The following is a 23766-nucleotide window of genomic DNA, read 5'->3' on the forward strand; positions in this document are numbered from 1 at the left end:
TTTACAATATTTGCACAACGAAAATGGTACCATTCATGACACAGAATCCCATTTTTAACTACTCTTCTGCATTTGGCACATTTTTCACTGCATCTTACACCATTATCCACCACGGATATCACAGACTCATACACAGTAGTCGCCATCTTGATTTTGATTGTTTGCCATTGACAAACCTATACATAATAAGCTCTGAAAAACCTCTCAAGTATTAAAATGTTTGTATATTACGTCGTCTTATTGAAAATAATAATTAAGTTTCAACCTTTAAAACCTTATTCTATTATTTAAAATACAATGTCAATACATTTACAGTCTGTTGATTTTTTAATGTTTTCAAATTATTCGTTGTATACACATTCAAACATTTTGTTACTACTGGTGTAACTGTGTAACTGTATGGAATTGGAATCTTTACACTCTCAAAAACTGAGGTTAGGTTTAAATATTATACTATTCGTCCATGAAACTGACAAAACTGAAGTGCACTGTTGATTGTAGTTTATGAATTTTGTCCTACATTAAATATTTAACTTCAAATTTGTCGAATTCATAAATTGCTTGTAGTCTTAACCAGTGTAGGACAGTCGTACAGACGTAAGCAGGGACTCTAGTCAATTGGTGATAAACAAGCTTTGGTGACATTCAAATGGTAATTTCATTAAAGTTTATGTAAGAAAGTCTGTTGACATCAAATCAAAATCAAAATCTCTTTATTCGCAAATGAGGTGATTACCTCGGTGGCAAATGGTACACTAAAATACATTATTGTCAAGCACTAAATATTAAATTAACAAGAGAATAAAATTTTCCTATAATACAATATTATATAATTTACGCTAACGATTTTTTCTATTAAACACACAGCTCATCCTTAATAAATTTATATTGTTTACAAAATTCTACTTATAATATCTCCTGTACTACTTAGAAATATAGTCATCTGATATACAGTATGTGGAATTACTTCAAATGATACTGTACAACTGGTATAAGATTAAAATTTACATTGCATTTATTTACTTTTTCTTTTCTTTACCCATTCTGGAACCTAAGTAGCATAACGACCTGCTGCGTCTTAACCAGAGCCCCTTTTACCACCACTTTTCAGAGTTCCTGAAGGGCCTTCACAGCTACCGTAGCAGTCCCAGGGCCCTCGAAGTCCCCACTGTACTTCACCACTACAGGCAGTCCCCTACTTTGGCTGTCCAAACTCCTTAGACCAGGGGATGGAATTAATTTATTCACACATTTTTTTAATTTACAATAACCTGCACTGGTCGAATGCCCTCTAACACTTCATTTATTTTCTCTGTTGCTGTTTATTCTCTTCTTAAGTATCTCTACAGATTTTGGAAAAGGATCAAACACTACCCCTGGTAAACTGTTCCACTCCTTCACACCCTTCCCAATGAATGAAAATTTACCCCAATCGCTTCTGCTAAAATTCCTTCTAATTTTATATTTGTGGTCAGTCCTGCCGATATAATTATTTTCCAACTGAAGCCTCTCACAGATATCTCCCCATGCTGCTTCTCCTGTATAGGCTCTATATAAACCTATAAGTCTAGTTTTCTCCCTTCTCTTACTTAAAGTTTCCCACCCTAGTTTCTTTAACATTTCTGATACACTACTCTTTCTCCTGAAATCCCCTGTTACAAATCTTGCTGCTTTCCTCTGCACACTATCTATTTCTTTTATTAGGTATTCTTGGTGAGGATCCCAAACACTGTTTGCATATTCCAATAATGGACGAACCATACTTAAGTAACTTTTCTCTTTTAATTCTTTGTTGCATCCTTTAAGTAGCCTCATTATGACATGTAAAGATCTGTATGCTTTCCCAGCAATGTCATCCACATGACCCTTCCAATGCAAATTACTTTCATATCTTACACCTAAGTATTTGCACTTGCCATCTTTTGGGATAACTACCCCATCCAAAGTATATTCAAATTCAGTTTTAAAACTCCTGTTAGTAAATGTTGTAACAGTTGATTTGCCTCCATTAACTTTCATGTTATTCTCTTCAACCCATTGTTGGATACTCTCAAGGTCCCTTTGTAATTCTGAACAATCCTCAATGGTATTTATTTCCCTGTAAACAATTATGTCATCTGCATACAATCTTATTTTTGATGTTATATTGTTCCCTAAATCATATACGTATATCAAGAAAAAATAACGGACCGATTATACTACCCTGTGCAATTCCCTTCCAAACTTTCTCTTCCTGCGATACATTAATTCCTACTTTGACTTTCTGAACCCTTGAATTTAGAAATGTTTTTACCCAACGTGTAACCCTTACGTCCAATCCTATTCCCTCCAATTTCTTTAATAATATTCCATGTTCCACTCTATCAAAGGCTTTGGAAAGATCTATGGCTATGCAATCTAACTGGCCTCCTGAATCCAATTGATCTGATATGTCCTGCTGAAATCCTACCAGTTATGCCTCACAAGAAAATTTCTTTCTAAATCCATACTGGCTCCTCATGAACTAATTTTTATCATCACATATCCCTCTGATGTACTTTGATATTTAACTCTCCAGTATTTTACAAACTATACTGGTCAGGCTGACTGGTCTGTATTTCTCTGGTTTCCTTTTATCACCCTTTCCTTTATAAATTGGTATTATTATAGATTCCTTCCATTCCTTTGGTATTACACTATTATTTATGACATAGTCAAAGAGAAATCTTAAATAAGGCACTATGTACCACCCCATTGTTTTTATCACCTCCCCAGTAATTTGATCATTTCCTGCTGCTTTTCCTTGCTGAAGCAGCTGGATTTCTCTGAAAATATCTTCATTTGTGAACGAGAAGCTTCTTGTTTCCCTCTGTGTCTGTCCCTCTGTAACTTCTGTTTCGGTGTCCAACTCCTGACAATCATCTGCTGAATCTCTAAATTCCCTACTAAAGAGGTTTGCTTTTTCAGTATCTGTTAAATAGTGTTCACCCCCTTCTCCCACCATTGTAGGAATTTGGATTCCATTTCTTTTTTGATTCCTGATATATGAATACAGCTTTTTCCATTTCCCTTTGTGGTCATTACGCTCTTGAATAATGCCATTCATATAATTCTCTTTTGCTTCCTTTTTTACTCTATTCAGTTCCCTCATTAGCTGTTTTCTACTTTCTCTACTCTCCCTACCCTCTTTGATTTTCCTGTTTACTATTCTACATTTTCTTTTTAATTTTCTTATTTCCCTTGTATAATAAACAGGGTCTGAGGTCATTTTACCCTTCTTAACAGGTACAAATCTCTTCTCTCCTTCCCAAACGATTCCTTTGAATTCAGCCCAAAGTGTATCCACATTACTCCCTTCACTTATCCAACAACTGAATTGTGATTTAAGGTAAGTCCCAAATTCATCAACTTTAGTTTTTCTGTATAATTTCTTGTCTTGTGTGACCCTCTTATTAAGCCTTTTTGGTACCAGTCCTACATCCATTATTACAGCCTTATGGTCACCTATTCCTTCAATTACCTCAGTTTTATCAACAATTTCCCATGGTTTAACCAAGAATACATCTAGTAAGTTATTGAGACGAGTTGGTTCTTGTACTACTTGTGTAAATCCTCCCTCCCAAATTAACTTATTTGCCAGTTTCTGTTCATGGGCTTCACTTGCAGCTCCATTCCATTCAACCTCAGGCAAGTTTAGATTTTCCCCAATTATTACGACATCATTATTATTGTTTTTATGAGTATAATCTATTGTTTTGTCAAATATTTCCATGTCTCTTTCCTCTCTTCCTGGCCTGTATGTTCCCATAATTCCCACCTCCTTCATATTATCACAAATTAATTTTATCCCTAATATTTCATCCCTTTCATCGGTAAACCATTCATGTGAACAATATGTTTCCTTCACCAGAATAAACAGCCCCCCTCCCTTTTTATCTCTTCGGTCTCTTCGATAGACTGTGTACCCTTCTGGAAATACTTCTCTATTACCCACCTCTTCTCTCAACCACGATTCCACTCCTATCATCACATCAGTCTCATAAGATTCCATCAATGTACCGAATTTTAATTGTTTATTTACTACACTCTGACAGTTTACCAAGAGCAATCTCAGACCCCCTTCCTCCCTAAAAATTGACTGTTGCAATTGGGTAACTTGAAATTCTTTACTTTCCTGAGTTTCATTTACTAGTTGGCTGAGCCAGCTTGAAGTACAGCTGGCTCTTTCTACTAGTTTTCCTGGTCAGTATTATAACTCAAGGGAGTTGCCTTTTTTACAGTACATATCGTATGATTAATAAAATCTAGAACAATATTTGTTATCTTTCGTTTACCTGAATTGTTTAGATGAAGGCCATGCTTTGTGTAACTGTGTCTCTCGAAACTGCTGCTATCAATTACCTGTGTATTACGAAAATGTTTACAAATTTTAACCATATCTGTATTAACTTTGTCCACTTCAATGTTCACACACGAGTCTCTAATCAAATCATGCCTGTGGGGCACGTTCACTACAAAGATGATAGTATGAGTCAGCTTACCTAGTGTACATTTAAGTTCCGAAATAACATTCTTAGCGTCGTTGTGAGCTACGTCGTTCGTCCCGCCGATGATCATTACTACATCACGACTTCCGAGATTTCTTGCCGCCTGCTCCGTGTTTTCCAATACCTTCTTCATTGGGGCCCCAGGATATATGACTGCCGATCAGTGGCGGCGCGTGGATAAAACGTCTGGGGGTTCACTGCTGTGGAAAATAAGGTGTTCAGATTATTATTGTTACTTGATGTTTACATATATGTAAAATAGTGACATTGCTTGATTAGAAACATGACTTTGCTTTGCAGAGACACCGCTACAGCTTGAAGAAGTTACCAAAACAATGAAGAATGAAAGGCAGAGGATATGAGGTGCAATTACTTTAAGCTGATCCAATTCCCCCTCATTTTGAAGACGTTGCTTACGTAGGAATAACTTAAAGAACGTGTTAGGCAGACTACTGTTATTTATTTGTTGACGTATTTTGCTGTGTACTTTTCATAAAACATGTATTACTAATGAAAAGTTTCATTTGATTACAAAAACTTAGGCTACTTGCGCCTATTGATGCTATACAAACTGTAGTTAGCAAAATATTCTGGCTCATTGCGGTTAATTACATCAGAATGGCAAAATCGCCAGATTAAAATCCCTTCAAAACCTACCACATACCGCAAATTTTAACCGCAAGCTCTGACAATGCTTCGGCTACTTTCGGAACTGCTCGATGTAACTCGTGTCTATCGCTGGTCCAGTTGCCAGCGATTCCTGGGCTATGTTTTCCCTGCTCCTCACAGCCCCTCGCCATGCGCACCCTCCTTACGTCTCACGGCCCCGCGCGTTCAGTCCTGAAATTGAACCTCTTCGCTGGTTCCGGAGAGCAACCGAGTGTTGATGTCAAAAATACCGCTACGCGCGCTGATATACAGAGCAAATTTAAGGAATAGGCTCTGATAAATCATTTTACCTAGACTTATCTATTTCTAGGGGGTTCACTGAACCACTGAACTTTGCCGCTTCTCGTAACGGATTTTGCGCTGTACGTTTGACTGCTTCCTATACGGATACCTTGCGTATCGCTTACTTCCCTCAAGGATGAAAATCTATTTTTGGTGTCAATTACAAAGTTGTCCTTATTAAACTGTACACTTTTCCTCCTAGAATCTGAAGCAACTTGACACCACGCGCTAGAATTCTCGGAGCCACCTGTGTTCTGAGTGTTTACTAGTACCGGTACTTTCGATTCCAGTAAACATACCTTTTCCTTCAAAATCTCATTCTCCGCTTTTAATGCTTGTAAATCCTGTTGCAATAAAGAGAGAATTACAAGTACATTATCATTACCTCCATCCTCCAAGTAATGAGACGCCAGTGATTCGTTGACCGTTGTAGGCCTAGGTTTGTTACCGCTATTCAAATTGCTCTCGCCACAGCTAACACAAGTCCAAGTATCTTCATTTTCAGCAAAACCAGCACTACATATACACTGAAAATGGTACCAAATTAAACACTTTTCACACTGGATACCATTCTTCACTCACTTCTTGTTTACACCACATTTATTCCCGATTATTTCGCAAGAGAACCGGGAGCTATCTTCACTTACATCCTTCGCTGACGCCATCTTGCCGTACATATCTTACATACTGTATCTGTAACAGGAAAGGTATTTTCGTAAGAATATGCCGCATGATTTGAAAGTTGAAGAAACTAACATTGAAGGATCAGCACTTACTCTTTCTCCTCCTGTCTGCATTTACTCTAGTGCACTCAGCTGTTTGAATGCTGCTTGCCTTTCTACTTGCGCTTCTCGTGTTGCATATGTGTCTCCGTATCTGTGGGGCATTGGGAGGGGAGGTAACAGAGGGCGGCGTTCTAGGAAATGGCGTGATTCGTGGAGGGGAATGTTTAGAAGTTGTGTAGGGAGGGGTTTGTGCATTCGTGGATGGACTCTTTTTATTATCTGGGATAAAATTACGTGTAAATTTTGTACTATCAAGTTTGAATGTTTGTATTAATTACGGTAGGCATTTGTTCTATTAATGGTTTTTTATTTCTATTTCGTCCAGGTTTTTATCTCTATTGAAGTGTTTGTCTATGCAGATATGTATATTCTCCAGCTCATTTATTAATTTTCCTTTGTCGATCTGATTATTTTTAAATATTTTTCTATTGTAGTAAAGTGGTGTCCCTTTTCTTGCATATGGTTACTCATAGCGGATAATTTATTATGTTTAGCAGCGTTTACATCTTCCAAACAAGACCGACTCCAATCCTCAGACCGTAATATAAAAAACATGGCGCCGAAGTAGCCGGACTGCTGGTATTGGCTAACACGAAAATATCACGTACAAATTATATAAACGGCGGTAATTTAACATGATAGTAACATCATAGGGAAAATCACTTTTACACGTATGGAAACGCTTCTCCAACAAGTACGCACCACATATAATCAACTAGAATCATAGAATCACATATTGTCGGCACACTTTATCTGGATTCATTTGTGTACGGGGGTGAGGAGTAAGGAAGAAGCTGTCCCGGTTCCGGTAGAGCTGCAAACTGAATGAAAATGAAATCTGAATTGAATCGAGAATATGATCGATCAATATGTAGTTTCTAAAGATCGATATGAAGTTTCTAAACCGTTATTATCTTAAGCCAACAACTGTGTCTCACACACACACATTATATAACATTTCTCGATGCGAATCTTGTTCCTAGCATGAATTCTATATTTTGGCTTTGCTGTGTAAACAACAGTATTAGTACGTAAACTGTACACCAGATGTCGCACAACGATGCTTAAGCGATTCATAGTTTGTGTTTCAAAGGTTGCCAGTACGAATCTCGAAGATTGCTGAGGTCGACCGATTCAGCATCCAGATAAAGTGTGCCGATAATACACTGACTGACAGAGCAAATGCAACACCAAGAAGGAGTGGTTCGAAAGGGATGAAAGTTGGGGGAAAAACAGAGACGGCACGGACGAATAATTGATGTTTATTTCAAACCGATATGCAGGTTACACAATGCGCACGGCATCGACTCAGTAGGATGTAGGACCACCGCGAGCGGCGATGCACGCAGAAACACGTCGAGGTACAGAGTCAATAAGAGTGCGGATGGTGTCCTGAGGGATGGTTCTCCATTCTCTGTCAACCATTTGCCACAGTTGGTCGTCCGTACGAGGCTGGGGCAGAGTTTGCAAACGGCGTCCAATGAGATCCCACACGTGTTCGATTGGTGAGAGATCCGGAGAGTACGCTGGCCACGGAAGCATCTGTACACCTCGTAGAGCCTGTTGGGAGATGCGAGCAGTGTGTGGGCGGGCATTATCGTGCTGAAACAGAGCACTGGGCAGCCCCTGAAGGTACGGGAGTGCCACCGGCCGCAGCACATGCTGCACGTAGCGGTGGGCATTTAACGTGCCTTGAATACGCACTAGAGGTGACGTGGAATCATACGCAATAGCGCCCCAAACCATGATGCCGCGTTGTCTAGCGGTAGGGCGCTCCACAGTTACTGCCGGATTTGACCTTTCTCCACGCCGACGCCACACTCGTCTGCGGTGACTATCACTGACAGAACAGAAGCGTGACTCATCGGAGAACACGACGTTCCGCCATTCCCTCATCCAAGTCGCTCTAGTCCGGCACCATGCCAGGCATGCACGTCTATGCTGTGGAGTCAATTGTAGTCTTCTGAGCGGACGCCGGGAGTGCAGGCCTCCTTCAACCAATCGACGGGAAATTGTTCTGGTCGATATTGGAACAGCCAGGGTGTCTTGCACATGCTGAAGAATGGCGGTTGACGTGGCGTGCGGGGCTGCCACCGCTTGGCGGCGGATGCGCCGATCCTCGCGTGCTGACGTCACTCGGTCTGCGCCTGGACACCTCGCACGTGCCACATGTCCCTGCGCCAACCATCTTCGCCACAGGCGCTGCACCGTGGACACATCCCTATGGGTATCGGCTGCGATTTGACGAAGCGACCAACCTGCCCTTCTCAGCCCGATCACCATACCCCTCGTAAAGTCGTCTGTCTGCTGGAAATGCCTCCGTTGACGGCGGCCTGGCATTCTTAGCTATACACGTGTCCTGTGGCACACGACAACACGTTCTACAATGACTGTCGGCTGAGAAATCACGGTACGAAGTGGGCCATTCGCCAACGCCGTGTCCCATTTATCGTTCGTTACGTGCGCAGCACAGCGGCGCATTTCACATCATGAGCATACCTCAGTGACGTCAGTCTACCCTGCAATTGGCATAAAGTTCTGACCACTCCTTCTTGTGTTGCATTTGCTCTGTCAGTCAGTGTATATTCTACTAGAAAAGAGACCAACAAGCTGATTATTTAGACATTTCAATTCGTCAAATAACGTTTTCTCTTTGATTTCACTTCGCTGGATAGATAAAAATACATTATAAAACTGTTAAAATGATATTTCTAACATCATTTTGAATGTTTGAAAATAAATTAAGGTGCGAAATTCCTCGACTTATTCGCTCTCATGAGAACTCTGAAACATAATTTGTTGCCTTAGTTTTAAAGTGAATTTCCTAAATTCAGCACGCAATAAATGGGAAGTACACCCGAAATAATAATGTTATTGGCTTTATGTCCACTAACTAAATTTTTTACGGGTTTCGGAAACGTTGAAGTGCCGAAATTTAGTCCTGCAGTAGTTCTTTTTCGTGCCAGTAAATCTACCGACACGAGGCTGACGTATTGGAGCAACTTCAAGTACCACCGGACTGACCCAGGATCGAATTTACCAACTTGGGATCAGACGGCCAGCGCCTTAACCGTCTGAGTAACTCAGACCAAGTTCACCCGAAATGGTTGTTATCCCAATGAACGGCCCTGGTAATGTTAATATAATGTTGTCATATGGCATAACAGCACTTCACACAATGATAGTAACCTTAGTAATGAAACGTTCAGACACTAAAGATATAATAGGTTTTTACCCATTAAAGAACATGAGTGCAAAAACTCTATTGACTAAACATTGATATTTAACCGCATGGACGAGCTTCAGTTCGGCGCAGTCTGCTTGATAACAGCCACAGCATGAATCGGAATGTGTTGGTAGTGTAAAACCCTACGTTACAAATCCAGGTAATCCCTCTAAGTCATTATTTCTTTTGTGTAACAGTATACAGATTGCTCCATCTGTCACACTTATAAGTTTTGTTATACTCCAAGATCCAGCCAAATATTTCCGCAAGCAAAGCACAGATTATTTTAAAATACATTTGCATAAAAATCACTAGACACTTTGAAGCACACAGACACTGACGGAATAACACGATATCAATTATATTCTATCTAAGTTAATATTTTTCGAGGAACACGAATAGTTTAGAAGTAGAGAACTGGCTTCCCTAACCTCAGATTTATTCTCAAAATGATGTATGCACGCTACGGTTTTGCCATGGACTTCAAAATAATCACGATGTGTATTCCTAATCGGTTTCTCTCCTAATGTTCTATTCCGTAGCAAACTTAAGAATAGTTGTACATTACAGATTCTATGTATCCACTGACTCATATAAATACACTCGCACACTTATATTCTACAAAGAAACTAACATTTATCGTCAACTTTTATAAAATTACACAGACTACATACGATAACAACAAACCAAAACAAACCCACATTTCCAACAATTCCGGCTATTCGATGCGCCATCTTTGAACGATCGAGAGTAGCGTTAAGGTCTGAGGATTGGAGTCGGTCTTGTTCCAAATATAAAACTCCCATTGTAAGAAAAACCACATTCCGAGCAAATCAGCTTATAGATTATATTGAATCCCAAATAAATATCCTCAAGACAAGACAAGACAGCTTATAGATTCCCGAAGTTTGGTACGGTATTTGTTGTTGCGTGGATTTACACTATTATGGTTTAAAATATATATTCCTATTTGTATTTTGAGTTCTAAATGCAATATTAATTTGTCGTTTTTTGATCGGATTCGTGATTTGATATACTGGTGGGTTGGTGAATGTAAATGTTGCGAATTTTGGTTTTTCAGTTTTGATCGGAATAAGGTTTGTGGCTAGTTTTGATTTCACTCTATTAATAATTTTGTTAACAACATCTATTTTATAACTATTGACAGAAGCTAAGTCTTTTATAAATGTAATTTATTTCTTTAAACTGTTATCTGAGAGTGGCATTCTGAAGGCTCTGTATATCAGACTAAAAAAAAGCGTCTTGTTTCTGTGATTTTGGGTGTAGTGAATCCTTTTTGATACCTATTGGAAAGTAAGATGGCTTTCTATAAATCTGAAAGTCAAATTTGTTTTCTGTTCGTGTTACTGTAATATCTAAAATGTTTAATGAGTAATTATTTTCAGCCTCCTCAGTGAATTTTACTCTTTGGTCAAGGTTATTTAAGAAGTTTAAACTTAATATGTTATTGCTGTTATTCAGTTTACTATCTATTATTACAGAAGTAATGCCTACATATCTTACCCACAAACATAGTCCTTTTATGTTTGGTTTTACTTTGCTGTGCTCCAGATGATCCATGTAAATATTAGCTAAAATTCCAGACGTGGGGTTTCCCATCCCCAAACACATCTGTTTGTAAATTTTATTGTTGAATGTGAAATAATTGTTGTTCAAAACAAAATTTAATAGATTTATAAACTCTCCTATTTCGCATGTACTTAACTTGCCCTGTTTGGTTAGATTAGACTTGATGATTTCAATGGTTTCCTTAATAGGTATGCTTGGATATATATAAGTTACATCCTGTGATGCGATTGTATGCTGAAACTATTTAATTTTTTTGCAAAATTCAAGTTTGTTAACAACAAGCAGTCGTCAAACAGCTGAGAGCACTAGCGTAAATGCAGGCAGGAGTAGAAGGGATATGTCAACAGACTTACGTAAACTTGGATGAAATTACCACTTGAATATCACCAAAGCTTGACTGTCACCATTTGACTGAGTCCCTGCTTACGTCAGTAGGATTGCCCTACACTGGTTAAGACTAAAAGCAATTCATGAATTCGACAAAATTTGACGTTAAATATTTCAATTAGGACAAAATTCATAACCTATAATGAACAGTGCTCATCAATCTTGTCATTTTATGGAGGAAAAGAATAATATTCATGCCTAAACTCAGCTTTTTTGAGAGTGTATTAAGATTTCATTTCCATATGTACAACAAGTGAAAAAGTTTTCGTCAGTTGTAACAAAATGTTTTAATGTGTATACAACAAATATTTTAAGACATTCAGCAATTTAACAGATTGTAAATGCATTTATACAGAGACTAACTAATGGCATTGTATTTTAAATATTAGAATAAGATTTTAAAGTTTCAAACTCAACAAATAGTCATAAGTCGACGTAATATATAAACGCATTAATTTAAGAGGTTTAAATTTTTTTTATTATAGATAAGTTTGTTAACGACAAACCATAAGTGTAAGTTCTAGAACAATGTTTCCAATTTAACCTTGTAAGAATATTTATAGCTGAAGATGTTCAAAATATGAACGAAACATGTTCTATGTTTTAACAATTAAGCAATAAAATAAGGATGAGATCCTAATTTTGTAATTACTTTTAATGTATTGAATAGGTGGAAGTTTTATTGTTCTCCTTTTAACATTTTGGAAATACAAGGACAAACCTTTATACTAGGAACTTCCACTGCAGGCAGTATCGCCAATGATCCACCCCACAGTTACGAATCATCTGGTAAGTTACTTCACGGGTGTATCTGGTTCCGGAAATTATGATCCTGACTTCTGCTCTGAAGCGGAAGGCAGAATGCCATCATTTGAGTTTTGCCACTCGTGCTTTAGAGGATTGTAATGCACGCTTTACGCAGAGGGAATTCCACAGTGCCTTGGCACTTTGCAAGCACACCGCTCCTGGATCAGATAATATTCATAACTAGATATTGAAACACCTCAGGTAGGACAGCTTCTTGCATCTTCTTGGGGTGTTCAAGCTAATCTCGAAAGAGCGTGAGTTTCCATCACAGTGGCGAGGGGGAATAGTAATTCCTCTCCTCAAACCTGACAAAGATCCTAAGTATGCAGGAAGTTACAGACCTACTCGTCTTACTGTCTGCGTAAATTATTTGAGAGGATGATGAATCGACGACTTGTGTGGTGATTGAAGAAAAGAGGACTTTTGTCAGAGTATCAGTGTGGTTTTTGAGCTGCACACTTGACTGCTGACCACTTGGTACTCCTGAAGTGTTCGGTCCAGAACGTGTTTCTCCAAAAACAGCATCTGGTGGCTGAAAACAGCATTTGGTGGCTGTTTTCTTTGATTTAGAGAAGGCCTATGACACTACATGGTGGTATGGATTCATTTCAGTCCTACATTAGTGGAAATTCAGAGGTAACTTGTCATTTTCTATGGCAAATTTTTTGGCCCTTCGGCTATTTCGTGTCTGAGTAGGGAGGGCATATTCGCAATACCACGTACAGGGAAATGGAATCCCTCAGGGGTAGGTTCTCAGTGTTACTCTCTTCACGATTTCCACAAATGGTATTGCTGCTGCTGCTGGTTCGGCTGTAGTACCATTGATATATGTAAAAGATTTTGTTCTGCGTTATAGCTCACAAATTGTAGTGGTCTCAGAGCGACAATTACTGCAAGCTGTCAGAAGAGTGGAACAGTGGACCTTAGAACATGCCTCTCAGTTTTCAACTGCAAAGACCTCTGTTGTTTACTTCTGCCTGAAGCGCACTCTTCACTACTATCCTGAGCTTTATGTATGCTGTATTTGACACGTACTGATTTCTTAGGTTCCTTTTTGATAGTAAATTGTCATGAGAGCCACACATGTGTCAGTTAAAATTTAAATGTGCAAAGAAGCTGAATATTTTTGAAGTTTCTTAGAGGTACTACGTGGGAGGCTGACCACACGGTGCTCCTAAGCTTTTATACGCTTTTATCTAGATTAGACTATGGCAGTTCAGGATATGGATCAGCAAGGCAAAGCATTTCTTTGAAATTGAACAGCATCCACCACAGCGGTGTTAGTTTGACAACGGGAGCATTCCGTACAAGCCCCATTGCTAGCCTTCTCACTGAATCTAGTGTGCCGTCTTTACACCTCAGTCGGCAGCAAGCGCTGTTGTCCTATGCTGCAAATTTGTGATGGATGCCTCTTGAGCCGAGCTATCCCTGCGTATTCCACAATCAAAACCTTCGGCTGTATGCTGCCTATCCACTAGCAACCCAGCCGGTTGGTATATGCTTATATAGCATTAATAGTTTGATGTACCTTCATTTCCTTGTCTTGTTAGACAGCCCAGTAAGGTAGCTCTGTGGTTAATACAACAACCTGAAATCATCCTGGATCTGCACACTGACCCAAAAATGAACACAGACCCCTCCATTTATCAGAGGCTTTCTCTGTCCATCATTAGCCAGTATCCAGGTTCGGTAGTTATTTACACGGACGATTCGTTGGTAGAAGCGAAGGTAGGCTGTGTGTTCATTGTTTATAATAAGAGGTTTCTTTTTCCTCTACCAGAAACCTGTACACTGAAGCTCTGCGGTACGTGCTGTCCAGTGAACGTTGGCACTGTGTGTTGTGTACTGGCACCTTGAGCTCATTATAAACTATTGATTCATGTTTCCCGCTGTGGATCCAGGACCTGTTGGCCAGTTGTTGAAGTTGTTTTTCTGGCTCCCAAGCTACATGGGTGGAGCAGGAAATGAGTTAGCTGATAGGGCTGATAAGGAGGCAGTCATACTGGCCCCCATTGCCTTACATGTTTCCAGCCAGTGATATTCATTCTCAGCTGAGACATTTGGTGATGTCGTATTGGGAGATTGAGTGGCAGGCCACCCCTCTTTTAAATAAGCTGAAAAGGAACTGCAAAGGTATGCAAGACATCCCTTCAAGTTTCTCGGAGAGAAGGAGTGGTATTATGTCGTCTTTGAATCAGCCATGGAATTGCAACACATTCTTTCTTTTTCAAGGGAGAAAAAACACACACACACAGAGCCCCGGTGTTTACTTGTGGCAGTCATCTTACCGTGGCACACATCCTTATGGATGCACGGATCTGTGCCGTAGTCTAAAACTTCCGTGTAAAATCTCCCTCATTTTATGAGGAGTATTCACTAGACTTTGTCATTCATTTTATGAAATGAAATGGCGTATGGCTTTTAGTGCCGGGAGTGTCCGAGGACATGTTCGGCTCGCCAGGTGCAGGTCTTTCGATTTAACGCCCTTAGGCGACCTGCGCGTCATGATGAAGATGAAATGATGAAGAAGACGACACATACACCCAGCCCCCATGCCAGAGAAATTAACCAAATTATGGTTAAAATTCCCGACCCTGCCGGGAATCGAACCCGGGACCCCTGTGACGAAAGACCAGCACGCTAACCATTTAGCCATGGAGCCGGACATTCATTTTATGAGGGTTGGTGGCCTGTTTTATTGTGTTTAAAACTTAATTATGTATTTGTTTTTAATTTTTTATTTTATTATTAACTGCATTTTTAATCTGTTAGTTTTTTAGTCAGTGTTTGTGTGTTTTTAATGTCTCTTTACTTTTAATTTGAATGAAGTACATGATTTTACTTCAAAGGCAATGCCTTATGCCTTTTGTATACATTTTAATCTTTTAAACTTCAAGAAAATAAGGCAGTACAAATTAGATCATTTTCTTCATCATCATTTTTAAAATTCTAGCCAGTGGGTAAATTTTAATGATTATTACATTTTGTTCTGTTTCATACCATTAGGGGCCAATGATCTAGATGTTATGCCCCTTTAAACAACAAGCATCATCAGCATCTCCTACATTCCTAAACAATGGGAATAATTTATGTCAGGAAACTCTATCACATGCGTTTTCATAGTCCTGTCCAGATTTCTGCTCCTGTTCATCGTAGGTTCTCCAACAATTTGTAGAGTGCCAATGTCATGTCGGGTACCAATTCCTTAACGGTAACCAAATTTTATTTCTTGAATGGCCGTGCGGTTAGGAGTGCACAGTTGTGAGCTCGCATCCGGGAGATAGTGGGTTCGAATCCCACTATTGGCAGCCCTGAAGATGGTTTTCCGTGGTTTCCCATTTTCACAACAGGCAAATGCTGGGGCTGTACCTTAATTAAGACCACGGCCGCTTCCTTCCAATTCCTAGGCCTTTCCCGTCCCATTGTCGCCACAAGGCCTATCTGTGTCGGAGCAACGTAAAGCAAAATAGCAAAAAATATTTCTTGAATGTAGCCATAGATTGCTGCTTCTAGTATTTTCTTTATAAATTGTAAAATGATTTTGATTATGTAAGGAACCATGCTAATTATTCTGTACATACTGCAGTTGGCCTCATTTGATTTCTTTGATAAAGGGACCATGTTGAGTTCTGAAATTCAGGTGGCCAAATACCCTTTTCGTAAATTGAGTTAGGTCTCACAGTTTCAGGGATTATATCACTAGCTGACTTGACGAGATTGGTAGGAAAGTTATCAATGCCTTGAGCCTTTCCTTTAGATAGTGACCTCTTTGCCTACTCAGATTCACATTTAGTCCTAGGTAAAGGTGTGACTAAACTTTATTGAATCAGTTGTGTGGATATACTCAAATTCTTGGTTGTACAGAGTATTAATGAACATTTCCCAGTGGTTCTTTATTTCAGTCTGTATTTGTTCATAATAAAAAATGCAGTATTATAATTATTTATGTAAATGAAATGTCATTTAATTTTCTTCCTGTAAGTGTAGCTGAAATAGGGGATGCAAAATAATATTATTATACGATAATCTAGCGACTTTTTCTGCGAGTACTAATACGGTTTTGAAAACATTTTAACATTATCTTCATTTTGATGCTTTTCTACATTTGTTTCAAAATTGTCAAAATATTTAAATGGCCAAAGTTTTTTTAGCTGTTTTCTGCCTGACTTAACATGGAATGTTGTGTGTTTAAGACACGGTGCTTATTGCATTTCTTAAATATTTCTGAAATAGACTGTTTCTTGATAGTTTAAGGATCCGCAGTTGATATTATCAGTCATTGGTAAACTTAAAAACCGTACCAAATTTACTCGCAAGTCCAAACATCAGGGTGGGTCTTAGATGAGCATATTTCAAAAGTCAGTAAAAATCACAATAGCAAGTAAACCATAAACACATAATATACACTGATGAGCAACTGAATTAGAGATAGCTGCTGTTTTGACAAAATGACACTGTTATTCAGCCCATCAAGTTATAATAGTACAGTGTGGCACATAACTGTGATGTCTGACCTCGCACTGGCCGTATGAGTAACAGCATAGTATGGGAAAGACATGAGATCTTAGCACATTTGATGGTGACCAGATAGTTGGCTGTAGATGTATGAGCCATTCCATTTTCAAAGTCATGCAGGCAATGTGCTTTCCACTGGCCACCATGTCAAGAGGACACCATAAGTGTGTGGATTCAAGAAAAACCACTGCCATCAGAGTCAGCTGCCTTGGTGTACAACGTGTTGATGACAGGGGTCACCGTCAGCTAGCCTGGATGGAAAAAAGTGGATATACGGGTCATAGTGCAGTACATTACTCGCCAGTTCACTGCTGTATGATAACAAGCTGTGAGCAGCTGTACCATCCAGAACAATCTGTTTCCAGTGGGATACAGAAGCTACTGCCCCACTTGAGGACCTCTTCTTACCGCATGTTGAGAGGTACAAAGACTGAAACGGGCTAAGGAGCATCGTCGTTGAACTCTCAAAGCATAGTACGAGGACGGTTTGAAAAGTTCTCGAAATCACCGCTAGATGTCAGTGCTAGAGCAACGAGGTTCCCGCGCAGTAATCACACATTCTTTGTGAGTGAACACGTGGCGCATCAGTGCTCTAGCTGCAGGAGTGTGGTAGTGACGACTCTTTGTTGTTGTTCCTGTGTAGTGATTTGTGACAATGGACAAAACTGAGATTGAAGCAGTGTTAAATACTTTGTAAAGAAAGGTATGAAAGCAAAGGAAATTCATGCCAACTTTCAGAACACACTGGGGGACTCTGCTCCTTCATTTTCAACTGTTGCCAAGTGGACTAGCGAGTTTAAATTTGGTCGGGAGAGCTTGGATGATGATCCGCGTAGTGGACGGCCAAAAAGTGTTACGACCCTAGAATTTATCGCAAAAGTGCATAAAATGGTCATGGAGGATCGTCGACTGAAAGTGCGGGAGATTGCTGAAGCTGTAGGGATGTCTTCTGAATGGGTATATTATATTTTAACCGAAGGATTGGGTATGAAAAAATTATCCGCAAGATTGGTGCCTCGGCTCTTGACATTGGACAATAAACGCACCAGATTGGAAATATCTGAACAAAGTCTGGCCCGTTTTCAGTGCAACCAACAAGATTATTTGCGCCAGTTTGTGACTACAGATGAAACTTGGGTCCACTACTATACCCCAGAGACAAAACAGCAGTCAAAGCAGTGGAAACATGCTGATTCACCACCGCCAAAGAAAGCAAAGGCAGTGCGTTCGGCCAGAAAGGACATGGCCTCAGTTTTCTGGGATGCAAAAGGCATTCTGCTGATAGATTATCTTCCTACTGGCCAAACAATTACGGGGCAATACTATGCAAACCTCCTAGACCAACCACACGAAAAGATACGCGAAACAAGGCCTGGTTTGGCAAGGAAAAAGGTCATCTTTCATCAGGACAACGCTCCGCCGCACCCAAGTGTTATTGCCATGGCAAAACTTCATGAACTGGAGTACGAATTGTTGCCACATCCACCTTATTCACCTGGTTTGGCACCATCAGACTTTCATCTATTCCCCAAGCTGAAAATTTTCCTCGGTGGACGGAGATTATCTACAAGGGAGGAACTGACAGCCGAATTGGAGAGGTATTTTGCAGGCCTGGAGGAATCTCATTTTCAAGATGGGATCAAGGCATTGGAACATCGCTGGACCAAATGCATTAGTCTACAGGGAGACTATGTTGAAAAATAAAAGCAGTTCCATCGAGATAAGATACTTAATTCTAGTAGATTCCGAGAACTTTTCAAACCACCTACGTAAAAGGTCACCTGGACAGACGAGTCGAGGTACCACTTGGTACGCACCGATGGTAGGGTGCAGGAATGTCACCAAACACATGAGGCTAACAATCCCTCTTGCCAGCAGTGAAGAGTTCAGGCTGGTGATGATGGTATCTTGTGCGGAGACTGTTTTTTTGAGGTGAAATGTGGCCCCAGTGTCCCCTACCAGCAGATGATGCAGGAACCTGCTGTTAGATCATATCCACCGATTTGTTCACCTTCAGCACCCTGCAGGAGACCTACAGCAAGATTATTCACTTGTAACACATGAACTGTGGCCAATTGTTTCAATTAACACTCCATGGTAAACTCATTATTAGGTATCCACATTAGCGCTATCTAATTAAGAGATTTCCTCCTTTCAATGCATGTATTATTTATGTTATCAAAAGGGAATGCTTGATTACAAGGACACTCCATGGGCATGTGGAAGCTTGCCTCAGAGTCAATCAACCCCAATCCTTTTGAACACTTCTGAGATGCTGTTGAGTGGGACGAATGCACCCTGGACATCGTTCCAACAAATCTCCATGCATTGTGGGAGGCTGTGCGGTGGTCATGGATCAGGATGGCTTCCCAGCGCTTTGTGTCTTGTCCACCGCATGCTACCCAGCATTGCCACCATCATCAGGGCGAAAGGTGGTCCTACAGGCTACCAGCCAGTTAGCTCTAATTCAGTTGCTCATCAGTATACTTCAGAATACAATACGAGACAATTCATTTATTATTCCAGTTTAAAATATTGTTATAGACTATTACATATCATTGTTTTAAGTGATACAACTAGTACATTTCTGGTATGGTGCAACATACAGTAATTTGATGCTAATGAAAACTTGAGTTTTAGTTATTTTTCTTTTTTTAATTGCAGTCGTCCCTTACACAGTAAGTATACTGTATTTCCATGTTATTCCAATTCATTAGTCATCGTTTATCAGTATCACTGCCGTCGTTCAATCTCCTGTCTCTGTGGTCATATCAATCGCCGTTCATGATCACCTGGTGAATTGCTATCTTCTCCTCAGTGTTTCATCTTCCAATCGATATAATGTGCATGATATTCCAGTTTCTAAAGCTCCGTTCCACAATTTGTGGCATGATCAATTTCCAGTCCTAAAGTAGCTACTCATTCGCACACAGTTTCAATAGACTGTCGCTTCCTCCCTGCCTTTCTTCATAGTATAGTTTTAATTTTCCATCCAGTCTATCTAAAATTTCCTGACCCGGTCAAATGACTGGAAACAGGCTGTGGATTTTCATGTCTACCTAAAATAACTGCTTGTTCACAGAGATATTGAGTGGCTGAAATACCAGTGTTAACCCCTCTCCACTGGAATTACTGCGGGCAGGTTGTTCATTCAGTGCATTTATTTTTACAGCCTCAACAAGGTGCCCATGAAAATTAACACTAGCATTACCTTCTTTCGTAACAAGTCACCTGGGCAGCAACCCTTTGTGGTGCCTAACCAGTCTAACATCAGATTGAGCACCATTCACCTACTCTCTTGAATGCAGAAAACAATAGTTTTTGGTGAGTTGCCTTTGGACATGGTTTTCCTCTTAAAGATAACATAGGAAGGCAGTTTCTTACCATCTGCCGTAGGCCAAATTGGCAGCATGACAGTACACAGTAATTGTTCTGCCCCCCATCGTTTTTACGAGCACACTCAAAGGCCCATTCATTGTCTATGGTTGAACTTCTTGGTATATCAAAATAAACGGGAGTCTTGTCTGCATTTCCTATCTGTCAAAGAAGAAGCTGGTGTTCTTGCCAATGTCATAATATGAATCAGTTAAATGTGTATTATTTCGGCAGCCGCTGACATGCATCCTCAAACTAAGATTGTTTCTTTGCATGAAGTGAACAGCCCAGCCTCGCTAGCTTTCAGTTGGTTCCAACAAATCCCTTATTCTTAGCAATTTCACATGCTTTCATTTGCAGCTTTTTGTGGGACAGACTGGTGCCATTTTTGTTCGGTGGCCAGTAATTTTTCTCCTTGATTTAGTCGATACTTAATCATATTTGGTTAACCATCAAATTCACAGCATGACACAGAAACATGACCACTTCACAAGGATGTGAGTGCGTACCATGGGGAAAGATCACAATATGAAGATAAAGTTGGAATTCAAGAGGACAAACTGGGGCAAATATTCGTTTATAGGAAGGGGAGTTAGGGATTGGAATAACTTACCAAGGGAGATGTTCAATAAATTTCCAATTTCTTTGAAATCATTTAGGAAAAGGCTAGGAAAGCAACAGATAGGGAATCTGCCACCTGGGTGACTGCCCTAAATGCAGATCAGTATTGATTGATTGATTGAAACTGGTTTACTAAGAGCCTGTAGGCTATACATGTCCTAGGCTTTATTTTGCACAACATTTTATGTGTAGACTCATTGTTGACAATGAAATGTCTCCAGTTATTGTCTACATTGAACAGGCAGTGGATATTTTCAAGCAGTTCTACACGAAGAAAATCTGGCTTCTGTCAGTTGTCATCAAATAGTGTTAGGTAAAACAGGGGAAACTGTCAAATTCTGGAGCTACACAGCAATTGAATAAGTGCCATCCTATAAGATTCAGGCTAACTTGCTATGTTCTTTGCTAGTTAAAATTGGCTTTACATCAGTCCTACACTGAACAAATGTCTCCAGTTTATCAAAACTGTATATTTCACCTCCTTACTGATTGAGGTGGAGAGTCTACTTCTGTAGCATGTTCAGTGCTCTGTCTTCAACAAGATCCTCTACCCATCAGTCATGCAACATTTCTTGTTGCAAAATGGGATCTGTTAAGACACTAACATTTACACATGGAACACAAAGTTCATCAGTACTTCCACAAATGTGGCTTTATATAAGGAAACCTACAAGCAAAAATAATATCTTCAACGGGGCTTTCAGCCGATCTGAACAAGTAACACTCGGTCGATATATTGCTAGAATGTTCATGCTATGTTTTCAGGAATCTTAAACATGTCAAAGAATCAACACAATGCTTTGCATATTAACACATTTTCTGCAATATATTTTACATGCATCGTGTGTTTCTGTTTGCGCTTCATTATGGCATTTGAGAACTTGTTATGGTCCCTGCAAAAACTCTATTATAAACTCAAAAGATGCAGATTTCGACAACACAGTAACAATACACCATGGAAATGGCCGAAATGGGCTTCAATACATTGTTCAAATTACATCATTTCCATGAGGTTTTGCTTTGCCATATGTAACTGGTTATATTTTTCTTGGGGCAAATTCAGTTTCATCATGAATATCACTAAAGTTTCATATATATTTGTAGAATTTATGTTTAATTTTGGTGTATTCTGTAATCACTTCTCATGAATGTACATTTCTATTTTTCTTAGAACATAAAATGGCAGTGTTTCTACGACATTCTGGAAGGGCATCAGCTACAATCCAGTCTCTCTTCTCTAACAGTACAGTGTGCAAGGTAAGTCTCCAAGCACTCATGGATATTGCAGTAGTTGCTATAAAAACTTACTTCCATTAAGACTGTTTTATTCATTACATTTGAAATATTTTGTTGCAGGTGTTCAGCTTACAGATAAGAAAATTGAATTTATTAGAATACCAGAGCAAGATTTTGTTACAAGATAATGGAGTCAATGTTCAGAAGTTTCAAATGGTAGATAGAGCAGAGGATGCTGAACGGGTAGTCCAGGAGTTTAGTAAGTTGTGAACCACGCACTTATCTTTATAACATGATAGCAGTGACATGGAGTCATCTGTTTATTGCTGCTAAAACAGTTATTCAATGGGTTATAATTTTCTGCTCTTCTGACAGGAGTGGATGAATATGTGGTGAAAGCTCAAATCATGGCAGGAGGACGTGGCCTTGGATACTTCAGTAATGGCTTCAAAGGAGGAGTTCATGTAACCAAGGAGTGAGTACTACTTCGTATAAACTGTAGTTACATATTTTTCAGAATTTAGGATAATTAACTCAAGTGGTTTGAGGTTTTAATTTTATTGAATCTCATTCTTTGTTTGAAGTCACAGATGACTGTTTATGTTGAAGCATCTGGTACAATGTTAGGATGGTTTTCATTCTGCTCTATATCAGATAAATTACACTATTAACAGGCAAAAAACTTTTTTCACAAAAGTAGGTGGGTGTACTTTATGTATTTCTGCCTCCTGAATTCAAAAATGACACTGAAAATATCGTATCACCCAGAGTTTTGGCACAAAACGTATACTTTGTTAATAATGATATCACATATTGAAGTAGTACATGTATATATATGACACACGAATCATGCTGAACTGGACTACAAGTTTAAACCAACAACATATTGAAATATGCACACAGTGAACAGATGCATACAGAAAATGTGGTAAAAACATTCACTAACGTAATTCATTCTGTGCTTTCTTAGTTGTCATGGCGTGGGCCCTGCTTTTCCTCTTATGGGGCATTTCTGTGTGCTCACGGTGAAGCATCCAGCAGTAGTCGCCCATCATCCGAACATCCCAAGTTCCCTGGTATCGTCGTTGCATGTCCTTTATATCCTGATGGAACCTTTCACCCTCTTGCTCACTTACAGCACCCAGGTTTGGAGGAAAAAGTCAAGGTGAGAATGTAAAAAATGTAACTTCAAACTCATTTTCAACTTCGTCAGCATGTTCTCCAGTATGTCGACATACTCTGGGCTGCGATTGTTTCCCAGGAAGTTTTGAACCACACACTTAAAGGCAGTCCAGGCTTCTCGTTCCACGGCATTCATTGAATTAAGGAAATCTTCATCTAGCATTACTATCCGAATATTGGGACTATTGAACACACCCTCCTTCAGCTTAGCATCTGACAGGTTGGGGAACTTGTTACATAGATATTTGAAACAGTTGCCACACCTAGGTAATCCTGTGACAAACTGCTTCATTATGCCCAGTTTGAGGTGCAGAGGTGGCAAGAGTATTCTGTCTCTTTCCATTAGAGGGTCACACTTGCCACGAGCACGACTGTCCCATTCACAGATGAAACAAGGAAACTTGGTATATCCGATCTGTTGTCTTAGAAGCATTCCCAACACTTTCAAATCGCCACACACCATCCAATTGTGATTCTCATAATGAATGGTAGTAAGAAGCACCTTCATGTTGTCGTATGTATCCTTCAGGTGCACGGAAAGGCCGACAGGTATTGAGACATTCGT

General features: G+C 39.6%; 1 protein-coding gene across 1 annotated transcript in view; it reads left to right on the top strand.

Annotated features, from left to right (window-relative positions):
* The window catches only part of ScsbetaG (Succinyl-coenzyme A synthetase beta subunit, GDP-forming), a 254798-nt gene that overhangs the window by 59884 nt on the left and 171148 nt on the right, over nt 1–23766 (top strand). Inside the window, exons 2-4 of the mRNA XM_067139203.2 lie at nt 21955–22040; nt 22140–22278; nt 22395–22494. Coding sequence (XP_066995304.2) covers nt 21963–22040; nt 22140–22278; nt 22395–22494 — 317 coding nt within the window. The 5' untranslated portion in view covers nt 21955–21962. The remainder of the gene's footprint in view (nt 1–21954; nt 22041–22139; nt 22279–22394; nt 22495–23766) is intronic.

Source organism: Anabrus simplex, chromosome 2 (assembly GCF_040414725.1).
Source record: "Anabrus simplex isolate iqAnaSimp1 chromosome 2, ASM4041472v1, whole genome shotgun sequence".
Classification (NCBI taxonomy): Eukaryota; Metazoa; Arthropoda; class Insecta; order Orthoptera; family Tettigoniidae; genus Anabrus; species Anabrus simplex.